At 35.1% G+C, this 19694-nt stretch overlaps 1 protein-coding gene across 4 annotated transcripts; it reads right to left on the reverse strand.

The window, feature by feature from the left end:
- Window positions 1-1362: 1362 nt before the first annotated feature.
- Window positions 1363-15607, reverse strand: LOC143230130 (high affinity copper uptake protein 1-like). Of its 4 annotated transcripts, none has more exons than XM_076463187.1 (5): window positions 15489-15607; window positions 11886-11950; window positions 7661-7727; window positions 3908-4031; window positions 1363-1919 (listed from the first exon to the last, which is right to left on the reverse strand). In XM_076463187.1, exons 2-5 carry the CDS (start codon window positions 11904-11906, stop codon window positions 1718-1720), a joined length of 414 nt encoding a protein of 137 aa, XP_076319302.1. In that variant the 5' UTR covers window positions 11907-11950; window positions 15489-15607; the 3' UTR covers window positions 1363-1717. The 4 variants fall into 4 exon arrangements, with proteins under 4 accessions (XP_076319302.1, XP_076319304.1, XP_076319303.1 ...); XM_076463189.1 differs by lacking the exon at window positions 15489-15607 and adding an exon at window positions 15418-15483; XM_076463188.1 differs by lacking the exon at window positions 15489-15607 and adding an exon at window positions 12436-12658.
- Between the last annotated feature and the right edge of the window lie 4087 nt (window positions 15608-19694).

Consider the following 19694-nt stretch of genomic DNA (forward strand, 5'->3'; position numbering starts at 1 on the left):
AAAGAAAACATGTTTACTCTCGTTAAATAAATGTTTATTGGGAAACTAGCTATTGCGTCGAGTTATTAATGTTGTCGTTAGTCAGGTTGGGTTCATGTATCACAAAATTTTTACGTTGGTAATAACGTAGTTTGAACACTTTGGTAGCGACAATATCTGAGATTAGAACACTTTCTAGCTACCTTCAGCACTTTACTTTGCTGTTGTAGACAGAGTAAAATTTCATAACAACAATCAGGGTGCAATTGGTGTTTCCGAAAGACCCTGAGTGATGGTCATTTTAGAGCTCAAATCCAACATCTGGCAATTATTTCTTGGTTTTCAAAGTTTTTTCACTATCTTACGTCATCTGGAACAGCTTTAACATGTTAATGTTTGAAGAAGGTGCTGGATTATATATTAGAGAACCAACTATACATTCACCTTTTAACGTGAAACTCCAAAGTCACCGTATGGCTTTGGTATCTGAGAATGCTGAGTGGACATTGGGCGAGTGTAGCAGACAACAAAGTACCCGCTCACATGGCAAGAAACAAGGTGTGCTATTCGTGATGACGAGAAACCCACTTGAACTAAAAAATGTACTCTCAAGACTGTTGGTACGAAGGTTGAAACATTCAAAAATGTACTCTCAAGACTGTTGGTTGAAACATTCTTCTCTATTTTAATTAAAGTTTCAATACCCATACCAGTCGTCTTGAGAATATAAGATGTCTTGTTGTACCACGAATGGCAGACCTTGATCAATTGGTACTACTTTTTGGTAACATACCAGTGGGTCTCAGTGTTAAACTAATCTTAATTCAAGTTAAACTTCTACTGTATAGATGCATTGCCGATAGGCTATCAGTTGTGGGTGGTGATTGTTTGCATCAGCATGCTTAATCAGTATGGGATTTATCACCAACCTCCTTGGCCAATAGGCTATTATTTGTGACTAGTGATGGTTGGCACCAGCTAGTTTGGCCAATAGGCTGTCATTGAAGGGCTACAAGAGAGCACACAATAAACAAAATTTTATATCCTACTCTTAAAATCATTGAGGATGAAGTTATCCTATCCTATTGGTGATAATACTGTATTGAATAAAAATTGTATAGCATATCTTTGATTAATATAGTGTAAGAAACTGGGACTAGTACACATTGCTATTTGATTCTTACATTTGAAGGACGTGTAGCAGGGACAACTGGACCTTATCATATTAAAAAAAAAAGTCATATAATGTATTGCTGGAATGACAGGCGAACATGTTACCCCCTTCAAAATTCAACAGAAACCATGAAGGTATGCCAAATCGAAGTAGTTCAGACTAGGTATAGAGGAAGAATATATAAGGTAATTATAAAACCACTAACAGAATTGTAGTTTTAAGAACTGGTGTTTATTAAGCAATCTTTGGTAAGTTGATTTAGACAGTCTTATTTTTTAAAATATCTTAAGTTTTTTAATTTATCAATCAATATAATGTTCAATAACTATATATCATGCACAACCTTGGTTTTCAAACTGTTCTAGATGTTTATTTTACTGAGTAATATTTGAAAAACCTTAATTTAAAAACATTCTTAATTTTGAACTTTTTACAGGTTTTATACGTTGACTCATTCTTATCATTTTTGTTAGATCTGATCATTTCACAGTTTAGAAATCGTTTTGTGTCTTCTTTTATTTTGATATCATTTCAAATCTTAGTCAGGATTTGAAATGCAGTTCATCAGTGGCAGTGTTCTGTGAAATGTACAGCAACAGCTCTCTTCCCTCCAAACAAGAAGAAACCAACACCGGCTCCCAGTGCAACAGCGATACAAAGCCACACATTGTACGTCATGAAAATAAGCATCAGGAAATAGCTAATAACGACCTGGACAATGTGGAGCCCAGTCTGGATTGCGTGGCGCACGTTGGTCAATTGGCTTCTGTTAGTAGGAAACGCGGATAAAACAGTTTAAATCAGCACAATAAGAAGGTTCATTGAAATAAGCTGATAGTAGTAAACCGTAAAGAAATATCTAATTAGGAATCAAGAAGGCAACTAGCTATACCTTCCATAGTATATCTGGAAGTAACTATGCTATGCAATGTAACTGCTGTTAAACATAACAGTATTATAAACGTTAGTGACTTTAAAGATTTCTCCTAACAAGTTTTATCAGCACAAAAACAAAATTACTAAATAAAACTATCTTTCGTTATTCAAATATGTGTCAAACAAAATTAGGAAAGATAATATCTGATTTTGAAACTATGAGTTACCAGAAGAGTTAGGATTACAAGTGTATTGGAAAAATGATGAAATAATATAAAGGTTAGAAATAAAAATAATAGTTGTTTCATGCAACACTGTTTAAGTACAAATATTACATCCTGGTTATAACAGAATTAATACAAAAAATAAGGGAAGAAAAATTATGACCTTGTTAGATAATTTTATAAAATTAAAACAGGAGATTTTAAAGGTGGTTATTATGTGCTGGTTGTGGCACAGTTACGTAAGGCAAGGAGAGAAGATTGTAAAGATGGTTATCATGTCCTGGTTGTGACACAGTTACGTGAGGCAAGGAGAGAAGATTGTAAAGGTGGATGTGCTGGTTGTGACACAGTTACGTAAGGCAAGGAGAGAAGATTGTAAATGTGGTTATTATGTGCTGGTTGTGACACAGTTACGTAAGGCAGGGAGAGAAGATTGTAAATGTGGTTATTATGTCCTGGTTGTGGCACAGTTACGTAAGGCAAGGAGAGAAGATTGTAAAGATGGTTATCATGTCCTTGTTGTGACACAGTTACGTGAGGCAAGGAGAGAAGATTGTAAAGGTGGTTATTATGTGCTGGTTGTGACACAGTTACGTAAGGCAAGGAGAGAAGATTGTAAATGTGGTTATTATGTGCTGGTTGTGACACAGTTACGTAAGGCAGGGAGAGAAGATTGTAAATGTGGTTATTATGTCCTGGTTGTGGCACAGTTACGTAAGGCAAGGAGAGAAGATTGTAAAGATGGTTATCATGTCCTTGTTGTGACACAGTTACGTGAGGCAAGGAGAGAAGATTGTAAAGGTTGTTATTATGTCCTGGTTGTGACACAGTTACGTGAGGCAAGGAGAGAAGATTGTAAAGGTGGTTATTATGTGCTGGTTGTTGCACAGTTACGTAAGGCAAGGAGAGAAGATTGTAAAGGTTGTTATGGTTGTTGCACAGTTACGTATTTGTTTTGTTTGTTTTTTTGGATTTCGCACAAAGCTACTTGAGGGCTATCTGTGCTAGCCGTCCCTAATTTAGCAGTGTAAGACTAGAGGGAAGGCAGCTAGTCATCACCACCCACCGCCAACTCTTGGGCTACTCTTTTACCAACGAATAGTGGGATTGACCGTCACATTATAACGCCCCCACGGCTGGGAGGGCGAGCATGTTTGGCGCGACGGGAATGCGAACCCGCGACCCTCAGATTATGAGTCGCACGCCTTACGCGCTTGGCCATGCCGGGCCCACAGTTACGTAAGGCAAGGAGAGAAGATTGTAAAGGTGGTTATGGTTGTTGCACAGTTAATACAGGACACAAACAACAGAATATACAACAACTATTTTGTTGTTAATATACTTTCATCCGACTTTTGTTGAATGTGTTTTCATTCTTTTGCTAAATGTATTATTCATTGTCAGGTTATAAACAACTCCACTTATTATTCAATTTTTGATGCGAATTTTATCTCGTGCTCCTTGTTTATTGTGCTGTTGTAATATTTACTACTCCGATTTGACTTTCTTTGTTATGTTTTTAGGTCTGACTCACTTGTTTTGTTTACTATAAATTTCTTGGGAGATTTTACCATGCTTTTTTTGTATCGCTAATACTGTTCTCAAAGCAATATATATTTTGTACATATTTCAATGTAAATTCCGTACAACTCACATGAGAGGTCTTTGTTCATTCAGATCATCAGGATTGTCTTTACGGAACAAGTATTCTCGGAAGTACTTTAACCATTCGTAAAATGCAGCCAGAAGAAAAACAAATATCGCTGACCCAACTAGTTCTGGAATAAAGGTGACATGTTACTGGTTGTGTAGATGGTTCAACTAACATCATAATCTGAATCAAATTTAGTTAAATATTTCAAAAATACATAAATTTATTTTCTAAACACTTGGGAAAAAAAACTATAATAAGGAGTAGCAGATTACACTGAACATGCAGAGTATTTGGAAAAAAAACTACAATAAGGAGTAGCAGATTACACTGAACATGCAGAGTATTTGGAAAAAAAACTACAATAAGGAGCAGCAGATTACACTGAACATGCAGAGTATTTGGAAAAAAACTACAATAAGGAGTAGCAGATTACACTGAACATGCAGAGTATTTGGAAAAAAAACTACAATAAGGAGCAGCAGATTACACTGAACATGCAAAATATTTGGAAAAAAAACTATAATAAGGAGTAGCAGATTACACTGAACATGCAGAGTATTTGGAAAAAAACTACAATAAGGAGCAGCAGATTACACTGAACATGCAGAATATTTGGAAAAAAAAACTATAATAAGGAGTAGCAGATTACACTGAACATGCAGAGTATTTGGAAAAAAACTACAATAAGGAGTAGCAGATTACACTGAACATGCAGAGTATTTGGAAAAAAAACTACAATAAAGAGTAGCAGATTACACTGAACATGCAGAATATTTGGAAAAAAAACTATAATAAGGAGTGGCAGATTACACTGAACATGCAGAATATTTGGAAAAAAAAACTATAATAAGGAGTAGCAGATTACACTGAACATGCAGAGTATTTGGAAAAAAAACTATAATAAGGAGTAGCAGATTACACTGAACATGCAGAGTATTTGGAAAAGAAACTACAATAAGGAGTAGCAGATTACACTGAACATGCAGAGTATTTGGAAAAAAAACTACAATAAGGAGTAGCAGATTACACTGAACATGCAGAGTATTTGGAAAAAACTACAATAAGGAGTAGCAGATTACACTGAACATGCAGAGTATTTGGAAAAAAAACTACAATAAGGAGTAGCAGATTACACTGAACATGCAGAGTATTTGGAAAAAAACTATAATAAGGAGTAGCAGATTACATTGAACATGCAGGTATTTGGAAAAAAAAACTATAATAAGGAGTAGCAGATTACACTGAACATGCAGAGTATTTGGAAAAAAACTACAATAAGGAGTAGCAGATTACACTGAACATGCAGAGTATTTGGAAAAAACTACAATAAGGAGTAGCAGATTACACTGAACATGCAGAGTATTTGGAAAAAAACTATAATAAGGAGTAGCAGATTACATTGAACATGCAGAGTATTTGGAAAAAAAAAAACTACAATAAGGAGTAGCAGATTACACTGAACATGCAGAGTATTTGGAAAAAAAACTATAATAAGGAGTAGCAGATTACACTGAACATGCAGAGTATTTGGAAAAAAAACTACAATAAGGAGTAGCAGATTACACTGAACATGCAGAGTATTTGGAAAAAAAACTACAATAAGGAGTAGCAGATTACACTGAACATGCAGAGTATTTGATAGCTAGGCGTACATTGTTTTATCAATATTTACTTTATCATTTATTTGGTAGTTTTCTTTTAAAATATCTGATTGGATTATTGTAATGTATTCATCTTCAGATCATCTTTTCAAGTAGACAAGCATTTTAAATACGTGAGTATGTTTTATAATACAGCCACATTGGGCTATCTGCTGTATTCCGACGGTTCTAGCATTTTAAATCATAAGGTTTGTTTGAGTTACACCAGAGAGAAAATGTTTAAAACACACCGCTCTAAAGTTTAAGAGCAGATAGTTTGTGTGTTTGGTTTTAATTTCTCACAAAGCTACACGAGGGCTATCTGCGCTAGCCGTCCCTAATTCATCACTATAAGACTAGAGGAAAGGCAGTTAGACATAACCACCCACAGCCAATTCATGGGCTACTCTTTTACCAAGGAACAGTGGGATTTACAATAACATTATAACATCCCCAGGGCTAAGAGGGCGAGCATATTTGGTATGACGGATATTCACACCCGCGACCCTCATATTACGAACTGAGTGCCTTAATCACCTGATCATGGGGGACCGTAAGAGTTGATATCGGAAAAAATTACTCACCACCCACATTCTACTTTTCAATGTCCTGTAACTTATAACTATTCACTGACTGCCTATATTTTACTCTACAAGTGCCCTGCCACCAAGAATATTTTACTTACCAGCTACATGGTGCTCTTCAAGTGTCCTGTAACTTACAATTATTTACTCACAACTATAATCTACTCTTCATGTGTCCTGTAACTAACAATTATTTACTAACTACCCACATTCTACTCTTCACGTGTCCTGTAACTTACAATTATTTAATCACCACCTACATTCTTCTCTTCATGTGTCCTGTAACTTACAATTATTTACTCACCACCTACATTCTTCTCTTCACGTGTCCTGTAACTTGCAATTATTTACTCACACCTACATTCTTCTCTTCGTGTATCCTGTAACTTACAATTGTTTACTCACCACCCACGTTCTGCTTTCAGTGTCCTGTGACTTATAACTATTCACTGACTGCCTATATTTTTTGCTCTACAAGTGCCCTGCCACCAGGAATATTTTACTTACCAGCTACATGGTGTAATCTTCAAGGTGTCCTGTAACTTACAATTATTTACTCACAACTATAATCTACTCTTCGTGTGTCCTGTAACTGACTAATTGTTTACTAACTACCCACGTTCTGCTCTTCGCGTTCCTGTGACTTACAGTTGTTTAATCACCACCTACGTTCTTCTCTTCATGTGTCCTGTAACTTACAATTGTTTACTCACCACCTACATTCTTCTCTTCACGTGTCCTGTGACTTACAATTGTTTGCTCACCACCTACGTTCTTCTCTTCACGTTGTCCTGAATGACTTACAATTGTTTACTCACCACCTACGTTCTTCTCTTCTATGTGTCCTGTAACTTACAATTGTTTACTCACCACCTACGTTCTTCTCTTCACGTGTCCTGTAATGACTTACATTGTTGCTGATTCACCTACGTTCTTCTCTCTTTCACGTGTCCTGTAACTTACTGATTGTTTACTCACCACCTACGTTCTTCTCTCTTCGCGTGTCCTGTAATGACTTACAGTTGTTTGCTCACCACCTACGTTCTTCTCTTCGCGTGTCCTAATGACTTACATTGTTTACTCACCACCTACGTTTCTTCTCTTCACGTGTCCCATGTGACTTACAGTTATTTACTCACCACCTACGTTCTTCTCTTTCGTTGTGTCCTGTGACTTACATTGTTGCTGACTACCTACATTCTTCTCTTCATGTGTCCTGTAACTTACAATTATTTACTCACCACCTACGTTCTTCTCTTCACATGTCCTGTAACTTACAATTATTTACTGACTACCTACATTCTTCTCTTCATGTGTCCTGTAACTTACAATTATTTACTCACCACCTACATTCTTCTCTTCGTGTATCCTGTAACTTACAATTATTTACTCACCACCTACATTCTTCTCTTCATGTGTCCTGTAACTTACAATTATTTACTCACCACCTACATTCTTCTCTTCACATGTCCTGTAACTTACAATTATTTACTGACTACCTACATTCTACTCTTCACTTTTTTATTCACCTCCTGCATTCTTTACTCTCCACCCTTCGAAGAGTATCGTCACTTCGACATCAGTCGTAAAGAACATCTGTATTAAAAGTAAACAACGAAGTTTTAGAAAATTGTTGTTAACAAAACATGTAAATAACTTTAAATACTGTGTTGCTTCAGCAACAGTTTGTGACATTTTTAATTCATCTATTACATACGATAATCAATCCTACGTAGAATATTAAATTTTTGAGTTTTGTTTTGGGAGTAAGTATTTTTCCCAGCGTATTTCTTGATTAAACGTTGTCATTTGCAAATCAAGATGGATACAGACTCGTTGAAATATAAATCATGAATTGACCTTTAACATATTACTTGTTACGTTGTCATAAAGATGTATGTGTGTAATGGATTGTCATAAGTACCACAATATAAACCTAGTTTCACAAAGAGATGCAGTGTATAACAAGATTACCGTGGAACACATGTCGATTGAAGATACTTTGTGTGTCTAACCATACAGGAGAGCATCTGCGTTAGGCACCATGAAGAAACCAATGTCTATTATGACATGAAGTTCCGGGTCTGTGAAAGAATTTGACCTTTCCATTATTGTAAACGATTCAATGAATGTTAAGTTATTCTGGTCAGGAAGAACTTTTATTAAAACCGTCACAAGATGCTTTATTCCAGATAAATAATATTCAATCCCAAAGGAGAAAAATATTTAATTAATAGTACACAGAGAACTCGTTCACAACGGTGAATAATATTCCATTCCATCAGGCCACAACAGTCAAACACAGAAAATCATGTATTGAAAATAGAGTGTTCTTTTTATTCACCTGAGTTAAACCAGGTAATCATGTATCGGGAATGGAGTGGCCAGTACTGTCGCCTGTTTTAAACCGGGTAATTATGTATCGGGAATGGAGTGGCCAGTACTGTCGCCTGATTTAAACCGGGTAATCATGTATCGGGAATGGAGTGGCCAGAATTGTCGCCTGATTTAAACCGGGTAATTATGTATCGGGAATGGAGTGGCCAGTACTGTCGCCTGATTTAAACCGGGTAATCATGTATCGGGAATGGAGTGGCCAGTACTGTCGCCTGATTTAAACCAGGTAATGATGTATCGGGAATGGAGTGGCCAGTACTGTCGCCTGATTTAAACCGGGTAATCATGTATCGGGAATGGAGTGGCCAGAACTGTCGCCTGATTTAAACCGGGTAATCATGTATCGGGAATGGAGTGGCCAGTACTGTCGCCTGATTTAAACCAGGTAATCATGTATCGGGAATGGAGTGGCCAGTACTGTCGCCTGATTTAAACCAGGTAATCATGTATCGGGAATGGAGTGGCCAGTACTGTCGCCTGATTTAAACCAGGTAATCATATATCGGAAATGAAGTGGCCAGTACTGTCGCCTGATTTAAACCAGGTAATCATGTATCGGGAATGGAGTGGCCAGTACTGTCGCCTGATTTAAACCAGGTAATTATTTATCGGGAATGGAGTGGCCAGTACTGTCGCCTGATTTAAACCAGGTAATTATGTATCGGGAATGGAGTGGCCAGTACTGTCACCTGATTGAAACCAGGTAAGTATGTATCGGGAATGAAGTGGTCAGTACTGTCGCCTGATTTAACCAGGTAATCATTTATCGGGAATGGAGAACTGTCGCCTGATTTAAACCAGGTAATCATGTGTCGGGAATGAAGTGGCCAGTACTGTTGCCTGTTTTATAACCAGTAAAGAACATGTGGGTGGAAAACTTCAAAAAATCGTGTAAACAGAAGAGATCGTTTGATAAACGCTAAACATTTCACAGAACTTGTTATGGTTTTGAGAAATAAGATATTCCCACAAAGCCCTTAGGAACAATACACGATCCGTCATGATATCAAAACAAAAAGAGAAAGAAAGATATCGTAAAGCATTCGACTGTGCACAATAGAGTTTATATACACTGCTGGTCAAAATCTTAAGGCCAATAAAGATAAAGAAAAAATATGCATTTTACGTTGTTAGACTCAACCACTTATTTGAGTAGAGCTTCGAAATATGAAAATAAGAAAAGGGAAAATAAAAATAAAAAGCTTTTTTAGCATTTAATAGGGAAAATGTGAACCTATGAAATTAGCCTATATACTAGCTGGTCAAAAGTTTAAGACCATACTGAAACGAAGCGTTAATCGGTAAACACGTAACGAAATTTAGTTATTTGTGTTCAAGCATTAGCGTTGTCAACATCTCCACTGACATCTCCTGTGTTACATTGGGTAAAAACATGGCAAAGGTTAAAAAGTTGACAAAGTTTGAACATGGCAGTATTGTCGAGCTGCAAAAGCAAGATCTCTTTCAACGTGTCATCGCTGGTGAGATTGGGTGAAGTAAAACTGCTGATGTAAATTTCTTAAAAGACCCTGAGGGATACGGAACTAGAATTTCAAGTGGTCAGCCCAAGGAAATTTCGCCGGGTTGTCCGGCAAGACACCAGACGATGGTCGAACCAGATTAAGGACCTTATGGACGCAGAATGCAGCTTAAGAACAATAAGACAGCATCTACGAGAGAAAGACTTTAAAAACTGTAAACGTCTTCAAAGGCCACGCTTCCTTCCACACCACGAAACAACTCGGTTAAACTTTGCTGAGAAGTACCAAAAATGGGACGTAGAAAAGTGGACGAAGGTTTTGTTCTCTGATGAGAAAAAATTTAACCTGGATGGTCCAGATGGCTTCCAACTTTACTGGCACGATAAGAATATCCCACCGGAGAAATTTTCTACACGACACAGTGGAGGAGGTTCCATCATGATCTGGGGTGCTTTCTCCTTTCATGGAACAATGGAGCTTTAGGTTATACAGGGGCGTCAAACAGCAGCTGGTTACATTGGCATATTGGAGAGAGAATCCTTATTGACTGAAGGCCCTCGCTTGTGTGGAAATGACTGGATCTTTCAGCAGGACAATGCTGCAATCCACAATGCCCACAGAACTTTTTTATGGCGAATAACGTGATTCTTTTGGACCATCCAGCATGTTCGTCCGAACTGAACCCCATTTAAAATGTTTGGGAGTGGATGGCAAGGGAAGTCTATAGAAATGGACGTCAATACCAAACAGTGCATGATCTTCATGAAGCCATCTTCACCACTTGGAATAACATTCCAGTCAGCCTTCTGCAAACGCTTATATCGACCATGCCAAAGTAAATCTCTGAAATTATTCGCAATGACGACCGTGCAACTCACTACTGAGACCTTTTGTTGGGTATTTCTTACTCTGTTTAGAACTTTTTTTGGTATGGTCTTAAACTTTTGACCAGCTAGTAATTAGGCTAATTTCATAGTGTTCACACTTTCCCTATTAAATGCTAAAAAAGTTTATTTTTATTTTCCTTTTTATTATTTTTATCTTTCGAAGCTCTACTCAAATAAGTGGTTGAGTCTAACAACGCAAAATGCATATTTTTTCTTTATGTTCATTGGCCTTAAGATTTTGGCCAGCAGTGTATATGAACAACAGAATGCAAATTATTAGAGCAGAATTACCTGGAGTTTCTCATGTAATAATGTCTCCCGCTAGTACAGCGGTAAATCCACGAATTTAAGACGCTAAAATCAGGGGTTCGATCCCCCTCGTTGGGCTCAGTAGATATCCCTATGTGGCTTTGCTATAAGAAAACACACACTCATGTAATAATATTTAATTTGACCTTTAAGACATCACTTATTCCATTTTTAGTATTATAATGCAACGTCTAATAAAGCTAGAGATCTGCTTTCAATGATGGATTCATGAAAACATTTCTATTAGAAAGTATACAAGTTACTGGCTCATTCTAAACAAATAATACTGTAATAAGTAACAACAATAAATATTGAAAATTGGTCAGACGACCCAAGACGTTTGTACATTTGGATGTGATTTTCTTGGTTCTTGCTAACAGCTAAACAAATTAGGTTAACTCAGAAAGATATTAAATAAGGATTTCGAAAACTAAATTCAGTAAACCACTTCTTTTTGTAACGTGTTCACCATATAAACACTAGGATAACAAAACCACATCGGGATATCTGCTGCGTCAACCGAAGGAAATCGAACCATTGATTTTAGCGTTGTAAATTCGTAGACTTACCGCTGTCCCAGCGGGAGACTCAATAATAAGTTAAGTAAACTTAAATTATTGTGTGTTTACTTCCAATGTTGTATTTAGTTTTAGTAAAGAATTGTGATAAAACATACATACTTGCATGATCATTATATTCATGTCTGCTGTTCAGACTTCTGTTTCCTTCCAGTAGGAATCCCAATCTAGAATAGAAATTTAAAATACTGAATTTGAACTTTTAATACTTTCTTTTCTCTAAAATGCTGAGTTAAAAGATATAAGACTGTGAAAGAATGTGGAAACCTTTTACTGGTAAGACTATGGGATAACGTTTAGTATCCCACTGTATAGAACGATAGGAATTCTGAAGCCTAACAGAACTTTGGAAGCGAGAGATGGCTGTAAGAAAACCAGCCGTTAAGAACCTCCCTGTTTAATTTAACACAACTTAAGAGGTGAGAAATGGCTGTAAAAAGAAAAGCAGATACAAAGTTCACTGTTGTAACAGGACTGAGAGGATGAGGCATGGCTTTAAAAAAACCATCCATTACGAACTTCACTGTTGTAAAAGAACTTAACAGGTGTGTTGTGTTCAAACACTTCCAATAGAGAAGTAACTGCCAAATACGAATCTACAATGTTGTAACAGAAGTTTGTAAAAGGTTAGATGAGACTAAAAATAACTAACCGTTACGAAACTCTACTGTTGTAACAGAACTTTGTAGCAGGTAACTTGTCACAGCAGCCGATATTTGTAGTATCGTTAATGTAAAATTTTGTATGATATCATCTCAATAGCATCAAAATTAACATAAAATTCAGTTTAAGTTCATCAACATAATAACAACTACCACCATAAAATTATAAATAGATTAAAAGCATTGTGTTGGTACTTTGGTACCGGGGTCGAGTTCAAGAATTTTGCACTAATAGTAACAAGGTACAATTGGAACACATACTTAATTGTCTTTAACATTGTCAATTAAACTCTGATTGGTTCAGTGTCGTTTGCTTTATTGATAACGAGAGGTCGTTTTACGAAGCAGTTTAGGAATTTAGATTAAGTTCGAAAATTTTGTTATAACAAAACAATGCGAACGTTCATCTTTTGTTATAACTACTTAAACAATGCATACTCTTATCTTATCACAAGCAACAAAGTGTTTGAAAAGAAGGTTCTATTAGGTATAACAGCTCCTCTTACTTTGTAATAAAGATAACAGTATCTAAGTAGATAACGTTTAGTATCCCACTGTATAGAACGATAGGAATTATGAAGCCTAACAGAACTTTGAAAGCGAGAGATGGCTGTAAGAGAACCAGCCGTTAAGAACCTCACTGCTTAATTTAACACAACTTAAGAGGTGAGAAATGGCTGTAAAAAAAAAAAAGCTGCATTACTGATTAGGAGCTACTAACATACTTAAACTGGAACTTATAATTATAGTCATGTTCAAGAATGATTTGATATTTGGATGTTAATTATCTAGTGCTATTAAATTTTCATTGTACATTGAAAAATGATGGATAAAGTTAGTGGATCTCTATTAGGGAACTACATTTCCCATAAAATCATCTCAAGCTAAAACATTTCACATGGTCGGTAATAATTAGTGACCATATTCTAAAAGACCATCCTTCCTAAAATAAAATCGCCAAGCTTCGTTTGGTCAGTAGTAATTAGTGACTATATTCTAAAAGACCATCCTTCCTAAAATAAAACCACTGAGCGAACACATTTTGCTTGGTCAGTGATAATTATTCACCATATACTGATAGACCATCCTTCCTAAAATAAAACCATCAAGCTAACACACTTTATTTTGTCAGTAATAATTAGTGACTATATTCAAAAAGACCATCCTTCCTAAAATAAAACCACTGAGCTAACACATTTTGCTTGGTCAGCAATAATTAGTGATTATATTAAAAAAGACCATCCTTCCTAAAATAAAACCACTGAGCTAACACATTTTGTTTGGTCAGTAATAATTAGTTACTATATTGTAAAAGACCATCCTTCCTAAAATTAAACCACTGAGCTAACACATTTTGCTTGGTCAGCAATAATTAGTGATTATATTAAAAAAGACCATCCTTCCTAAAATAAAACCACTGAGCTAACACATTTTGTTTGGTCAGTAATAATTAGTGACTATATTGTAAAAGACCATCCTTTCTAAAGTAAAACCAACGAGCTAAAAAATTTGGTTGGTCAGTAATAATTAGTGACTATATTCTGAAAGACCATCCTTCCTAAAATAAAACCACTGAGCTAACACATTTTGCTTGGTCAGTAATAATTAGTGTCTATATTGTAAAAGACCATCTTTCCTAAAATAAAACCACTGAGCTAACACACTTTGTTTGGTCAGTAATAATTAGTGACTATATTCTAAAAGACCATCCTTCCTAAAATAAAACCACTGAGCTAACACATTTTGTTTGGTCAGTAATAATTAGTGACTATATTGTAAAAGACCATCCTTTCTAATGTAAAACCAACGAGCTAAAAAATTTGGTTGGTCAGTAATAATTAGTATAATCATATAGTTTATAATATCGATATATTCATTAATTTGGATAGACTCTTCACATAAGACAACCTATGTCTTCCATGGTCTCTCCTCTCCTCAGTCTTTCCAGTCGTGTCCACACTTTCATTTTTTCTTTCCTCATAACATGTTCTAGAAACTCCAACTATTGTTTTATGTTAATTGTCTGTTGCTTCGTTTTGCTCTTAACAAAAGAACTTATCTTACAGTGTAACTTATCCAATATATTTTGTTTTTATGCTTTTAACAAAACAACTCAACTTCCGGTGTAACTTATCTAACATATCTTCTGTTTTACTCTTAACAAAAGAACTTAACTTACGTTGTAACTTATTTAACATATCTTCAAGATCTGATTTAAGAACCATAATATAATTTCTTCAATTCATTTTTCCATAATTGGCGATATTGTCCAAGATTATGATACATTCATGAGAACTGGTGCAACTTAAGAGCCCAAAATACTTAGCTTTGCTCCTATATAAATTTTTACCATTTTTCTGTATTTTTTATTTACAGAATTACGTACTTTACCATCTTCATTATCCGTTTATTTTATGACTACATTTACCATCTGATGTTATCCAGTCTTCCAAAGTATTCACCTGTCTTATCTATGTTACTGTATACAGGAATGACTTCCTTTTTATAAATTACTTTGTATTCTGTTTTCCTACAATTAATACTTATTTTCTTCTCGTTTCACAAACAACTTTATCTAATTTTCATACAGTTGCTCTTCTGAATCAGCTATTAAAACTGTGTTGTCAGTAAAACGTAAGTTGTTCAAACCCTGTCCGCTAACGATTAGTCCTTGTAAATCCTCGATCTCTGTCAGGATTTTCTCATTGTACAATTGTACAAACGAAGTTCAAAGACACATAGTTGCCTCACACCTCTTTTAATTCGGATGACATCACTTGAAATTAATTCATTTTTATCTTCCTTGGTATCCCCTAAAGCACGCCATCTGGTCAGTAATCATTAGATACATTGCGCTAATGAACATCTATTTCCGTAATCGTTTCAAGCTAAAACCTTTCATTTTGTCAGTAACAATTTGATTATGATTGAAAAACCGATATTTTACAAATACAAATAAATTATTATCTTACACTACTATCAAAGTTTTAGACCTCGTGAAAGTATACTGCGTCCAAAAATGAGAAATCGCAGTCAAAATTACCTTGCATGCAACGTTTAGCAATGTTTTTCTCTTATGGTTAATTTTTGTCGTTTTGTCATATCTTGTGTGCTGAAAAAGTGAACTTTGTTATCATAACGAAAACTGCCGTATATCTGCCTAGCACGTGAGAAACTGAATGATCAACATTACAACATTCATTCCCTTTATTGTTAACAGTTCACGCCGTTCAAGGTTATATGACTTGAATAGACAGCTACTACTGCACAGTAGTCAGTTGCCAAGATCTGTTCCTGAAATATTCGTTAATGATCATAACGTCATTTACCATTCCTCTGCAAATTAACTTATTCATTGAAGACTGATTGTGACATGCATTATTATTAACAGAACCCACTTAGTCGTCATAATTTTGATTGTTTGTGATACTTCGTATAATCATTACGCTAGTATCATCAATACATTGTTCAAACATTCACTCCTTCGAATCCTGAAGAAGCACACTCTAGCATTCCAAAGTGCTAGAGTTTCTAGGTCATTTCAAATCCACCTGATTTCCTTTAGGTGTTCCATAATGACAGACATCCAAAACTGGCTTAGTCAGTAGTTCAAGAGGCATCAAAATGTTTTCTAAACATCTGGTCATTATACATCAAAACTTCGCCAATAGACTACTTTCAACGAGTAAAAGATATATACTTGTCTGACTGTAAAACAAAACTCTCATAATTTTAACACTCAAGAACCCACATTAATCTTTTGTGACTATAAAACAAAATAATATTCGCTGTTTCAGCACTCACATCCAATTCTCAGTTTCGCACCACTGAAAAGAAAAAAGCACCCACCAAGTTTTTGTCTTGTGTGAATAAAAAAAAAACAACAATAAAGGGCATGTAGTACTTCGATTTAACTTACAGGCTATAGTCTGACGTGAATTCTGGACATATAAATAAAGGAACACTTTGTTGTTCCACACATACTTTTTCCATCTCGTAATTGTAAGAAAGTGAAAATAAAGAAAAACATTCCGATCTAGAAGCTTCTATGTTTGGTAACATTTTGAACAAATCTACCGCTATGAACTTTTGCCTACCATTCATGAATTTTACAAAACAGACGTTAATTGTCTTTCCTTCAGCAAGCTAAAAATTGCAGATAGATGGCGATCATGACAAAGTCTCACTGGTTTGAATATACGTAATAATGAGTAACCCACTTGAAGTGAAAATGTATTCTCAAGATGTATAAGTATCCGTACTTTAAATAAAGTACAAAACAATGTTGTTAGGTCATCTTTAAGTTGTTGTTTTTTTTTTTGTTCTGTACTTTATTTTAATTAAAGCGCTAATACTCATATCGGCTGTCTCGAAAATATGTGGTTTGAATTTCAATATTAACGAAAACGCGAATAGATAACGCTCGTTTTCAAACACTATTCTTTAATAATTCAAAAATGCAAACTAAAAAAAAAAGGCAAATGAAGCGTATTGACATTAACCCCAAGGTCTTGGTTTAAATACGAATATCAAAAACAGCAAATATGTACATTTATTAACAAAAAATTACATTGTCTTCGTTAAAATATGAATATTAGTAAAAACACACAGCTATCATTGACAAATACAAAAATATCTTGGTTTAAATCTAAATCTCAAAAACAACAAGCAAATGACAATCAGTCACGAGCAACCATATTATCGTGGTTTATCTTAAATATAACGTTAAAGGCCAATAACATGCATTAACATAACTAAACATAAAAACAGCTAAAAGCCAGTTCTTATTATTCAAATATTTATCACGTTTCCTGCTAAACTTTCTTAAATCAGCGGCATCTATCATGTATGAAGATAACTTGTTCTGAGAACCACCCCATCATGGCAGAAAGATAAAGCGCTTGTTCTGAGAACCACCCCATCATGGCAGAAAGATAAAGCTACATTAACTGAAGAAAGTTCCTTCTGCCAAAATTTAATTTTATCTCTAGTTTTACCATTTTCATTATTAAATACGAAAAAAGGCTATAAACCAATATTATCAATTCCCTTTACAATTGTAAACTTCTCAATCATATCCTCTCCAATTCTTCTTAACAAAAAAGCAGAAGAATGTCGCTTATTGACATCCACGCATACTTGTATTATATATGCAAAAACGTTTGGGTTGAAAATATTTTACATAGAAGAGAGAACAAAGTTTCGACCTTCTTTGGTCATCGTCAGGTTCACAAAGAAAGAGGTAACTGACCGGAAGCTGACCACATGTTTGGAAAGGGTTGGGTAACTGAGTGTCGGAATGTAGAGGGCGGTGTTAGATGTTTGAGTATATAATTTATTTATTTTATTATATTAATATAGGTATAAAGGCGTTCCTTTATATTGGTTTATTTTGGGTTTAAGTTGTTGTATAAGTAAGGCTTCTTTAATTTTGCGTTTGTTTATGTTTGTTTCTTTCTTTAGTATTTGAGTGTTTTATATGGTTATGTTGTGTTTATTTGACTTGCAGTGTTCGAAAACGTGTGAAGGTGACTTTTTATGTTCTTTGAATCTGGTTTCCATTTTTCTACTTGTTTCTCAATATAGAAGTCGTGACAGTTATCACATTGTATTTTATAAATAATGTTGGTGTGGTGTTTGTCAGTGCAGTTTTTACATAGTATAGACCTCAGTTTTGTGTCTGGTTTTTGAATAAATTTGGTATTAACTGGAATGTCATATTTTGTTACTAGTTTTTGCCAAATGTTGGTTATTTGTTTGCTTATTTGTCTAGGTTCATTTTTTGTTTTTGTAAGTCATGCAGTTCTTTGAAGAACTAGACCATCAACTGGCATGCTGCATTAAACCAGAGATTTACGGACTTATACAACGAAACATAAACCAAATCAATACTAAGAACGACAGAGACAAAAAGATCTGCCACAACAAAAAACTAGAAAAACTAAGATGCAAACAACAGAAACGACACCAAAACGACAAACCGTTGACTGACCTCATAATTAACAGATCCGACCAACAATTAAACACAGACGAGAAACAACTACTTAACAAAGGACTCAACTTCACAATAGCACCTAGGTACATTCCAACCATAGAAATCAAAACATGTTTAGAAGACCTAGCCAGGAGACTTATGATACTTTCTACAGAGAACAAAAACAAGGAAACAACCAAAAACAACCAACAGAATAAAGACAAGTTATATAATTTTATTGACATCCAACAGCCAAACTTCCCAGGTAAAATTAAAAATTTATATTTTCCAGAAACACCTAAAAACACTTAAACGATTTTTTCAAAGAATTTTCTCACAAAACCATCAACATAATTTCACAAAACAGAAAACTAAAAAACAATCTTACAAAAAGAGACATTAATTCCATTAAAAACCTAAAACAAGACAAAAACATAAAAATTCTAAAAGCAGATAAAGGTAACGCTATAGTCATAATGAACACGAATGAATACATCCAAAAAATGAAGAACATCCTATCAGACACGAACAAATTTAAACCAATACACACAAATCCAACAAAGACACACGAGACGCAATTGAACAAAATACTACTAAAAATGAAAAAAGCCAACACAATTTCACAAACACTTTATTCCTACCTACGTAAAACCGATTCACGCACACCACAAATATATGGCATCCCCAAACCTCATAAACCAGATTGTCCATTACGACCAATAATGTCCACATATGAATCGTTTAATTACAATCTTGGTAAATACATAGCATGGACATTCTCCAAATATGTAACATCAGCCAGCTCATTCATCAAAGACTCTTTTAATTTCAAGTCTAATCTAAATCAACTTAATCATAAAGCCTTAATGGCCAGTTTCGATGTTATATCCCTCTTTACAGAAGTTCCAACCACTGAAGCCTGCAAGATAGCCTTAGAACTCTATATCCGAGACCCTAACACAACTATAGACATTCCAAGCAACCAATTAGCAACCCTCATAGAATTCACCACGATAAAGACAAACTTCATGTTCAACAACCACAACTATATACAAACAAATGGCCTAAGCATGGGCAACCCAGTATCACCAGTTCTAGCCAATATTTTTTATGACACAAGTTGAAACACAAGCAATTAACACAGCATTACATCCACCACTATACTGGTACAGATATGTAGATGACACGGTTGCGGGATTCAAATCTACAGAACACATACTTAATTTTTCAATCACATTAACTCTATACATCCCAACATTAACTTCACATGTGAAC

The sequence above is a fragment of the Tachypleus tridentatus genome, chromosome 10 (assembly GCF_004210375.1).
Source record: "Tachypleus tridentatus isolate NWPU-2018 chromosome 10, ASM421037v1, whole genome shotgun sequence".
Taxonomy (NCBI): domain Eukaryota; kingdom Metazoa; phylum Arthropoda; class Merostomata; order Xiphosura; family Limulidae; genus Tachypleus; species Tachypleus tridentatus.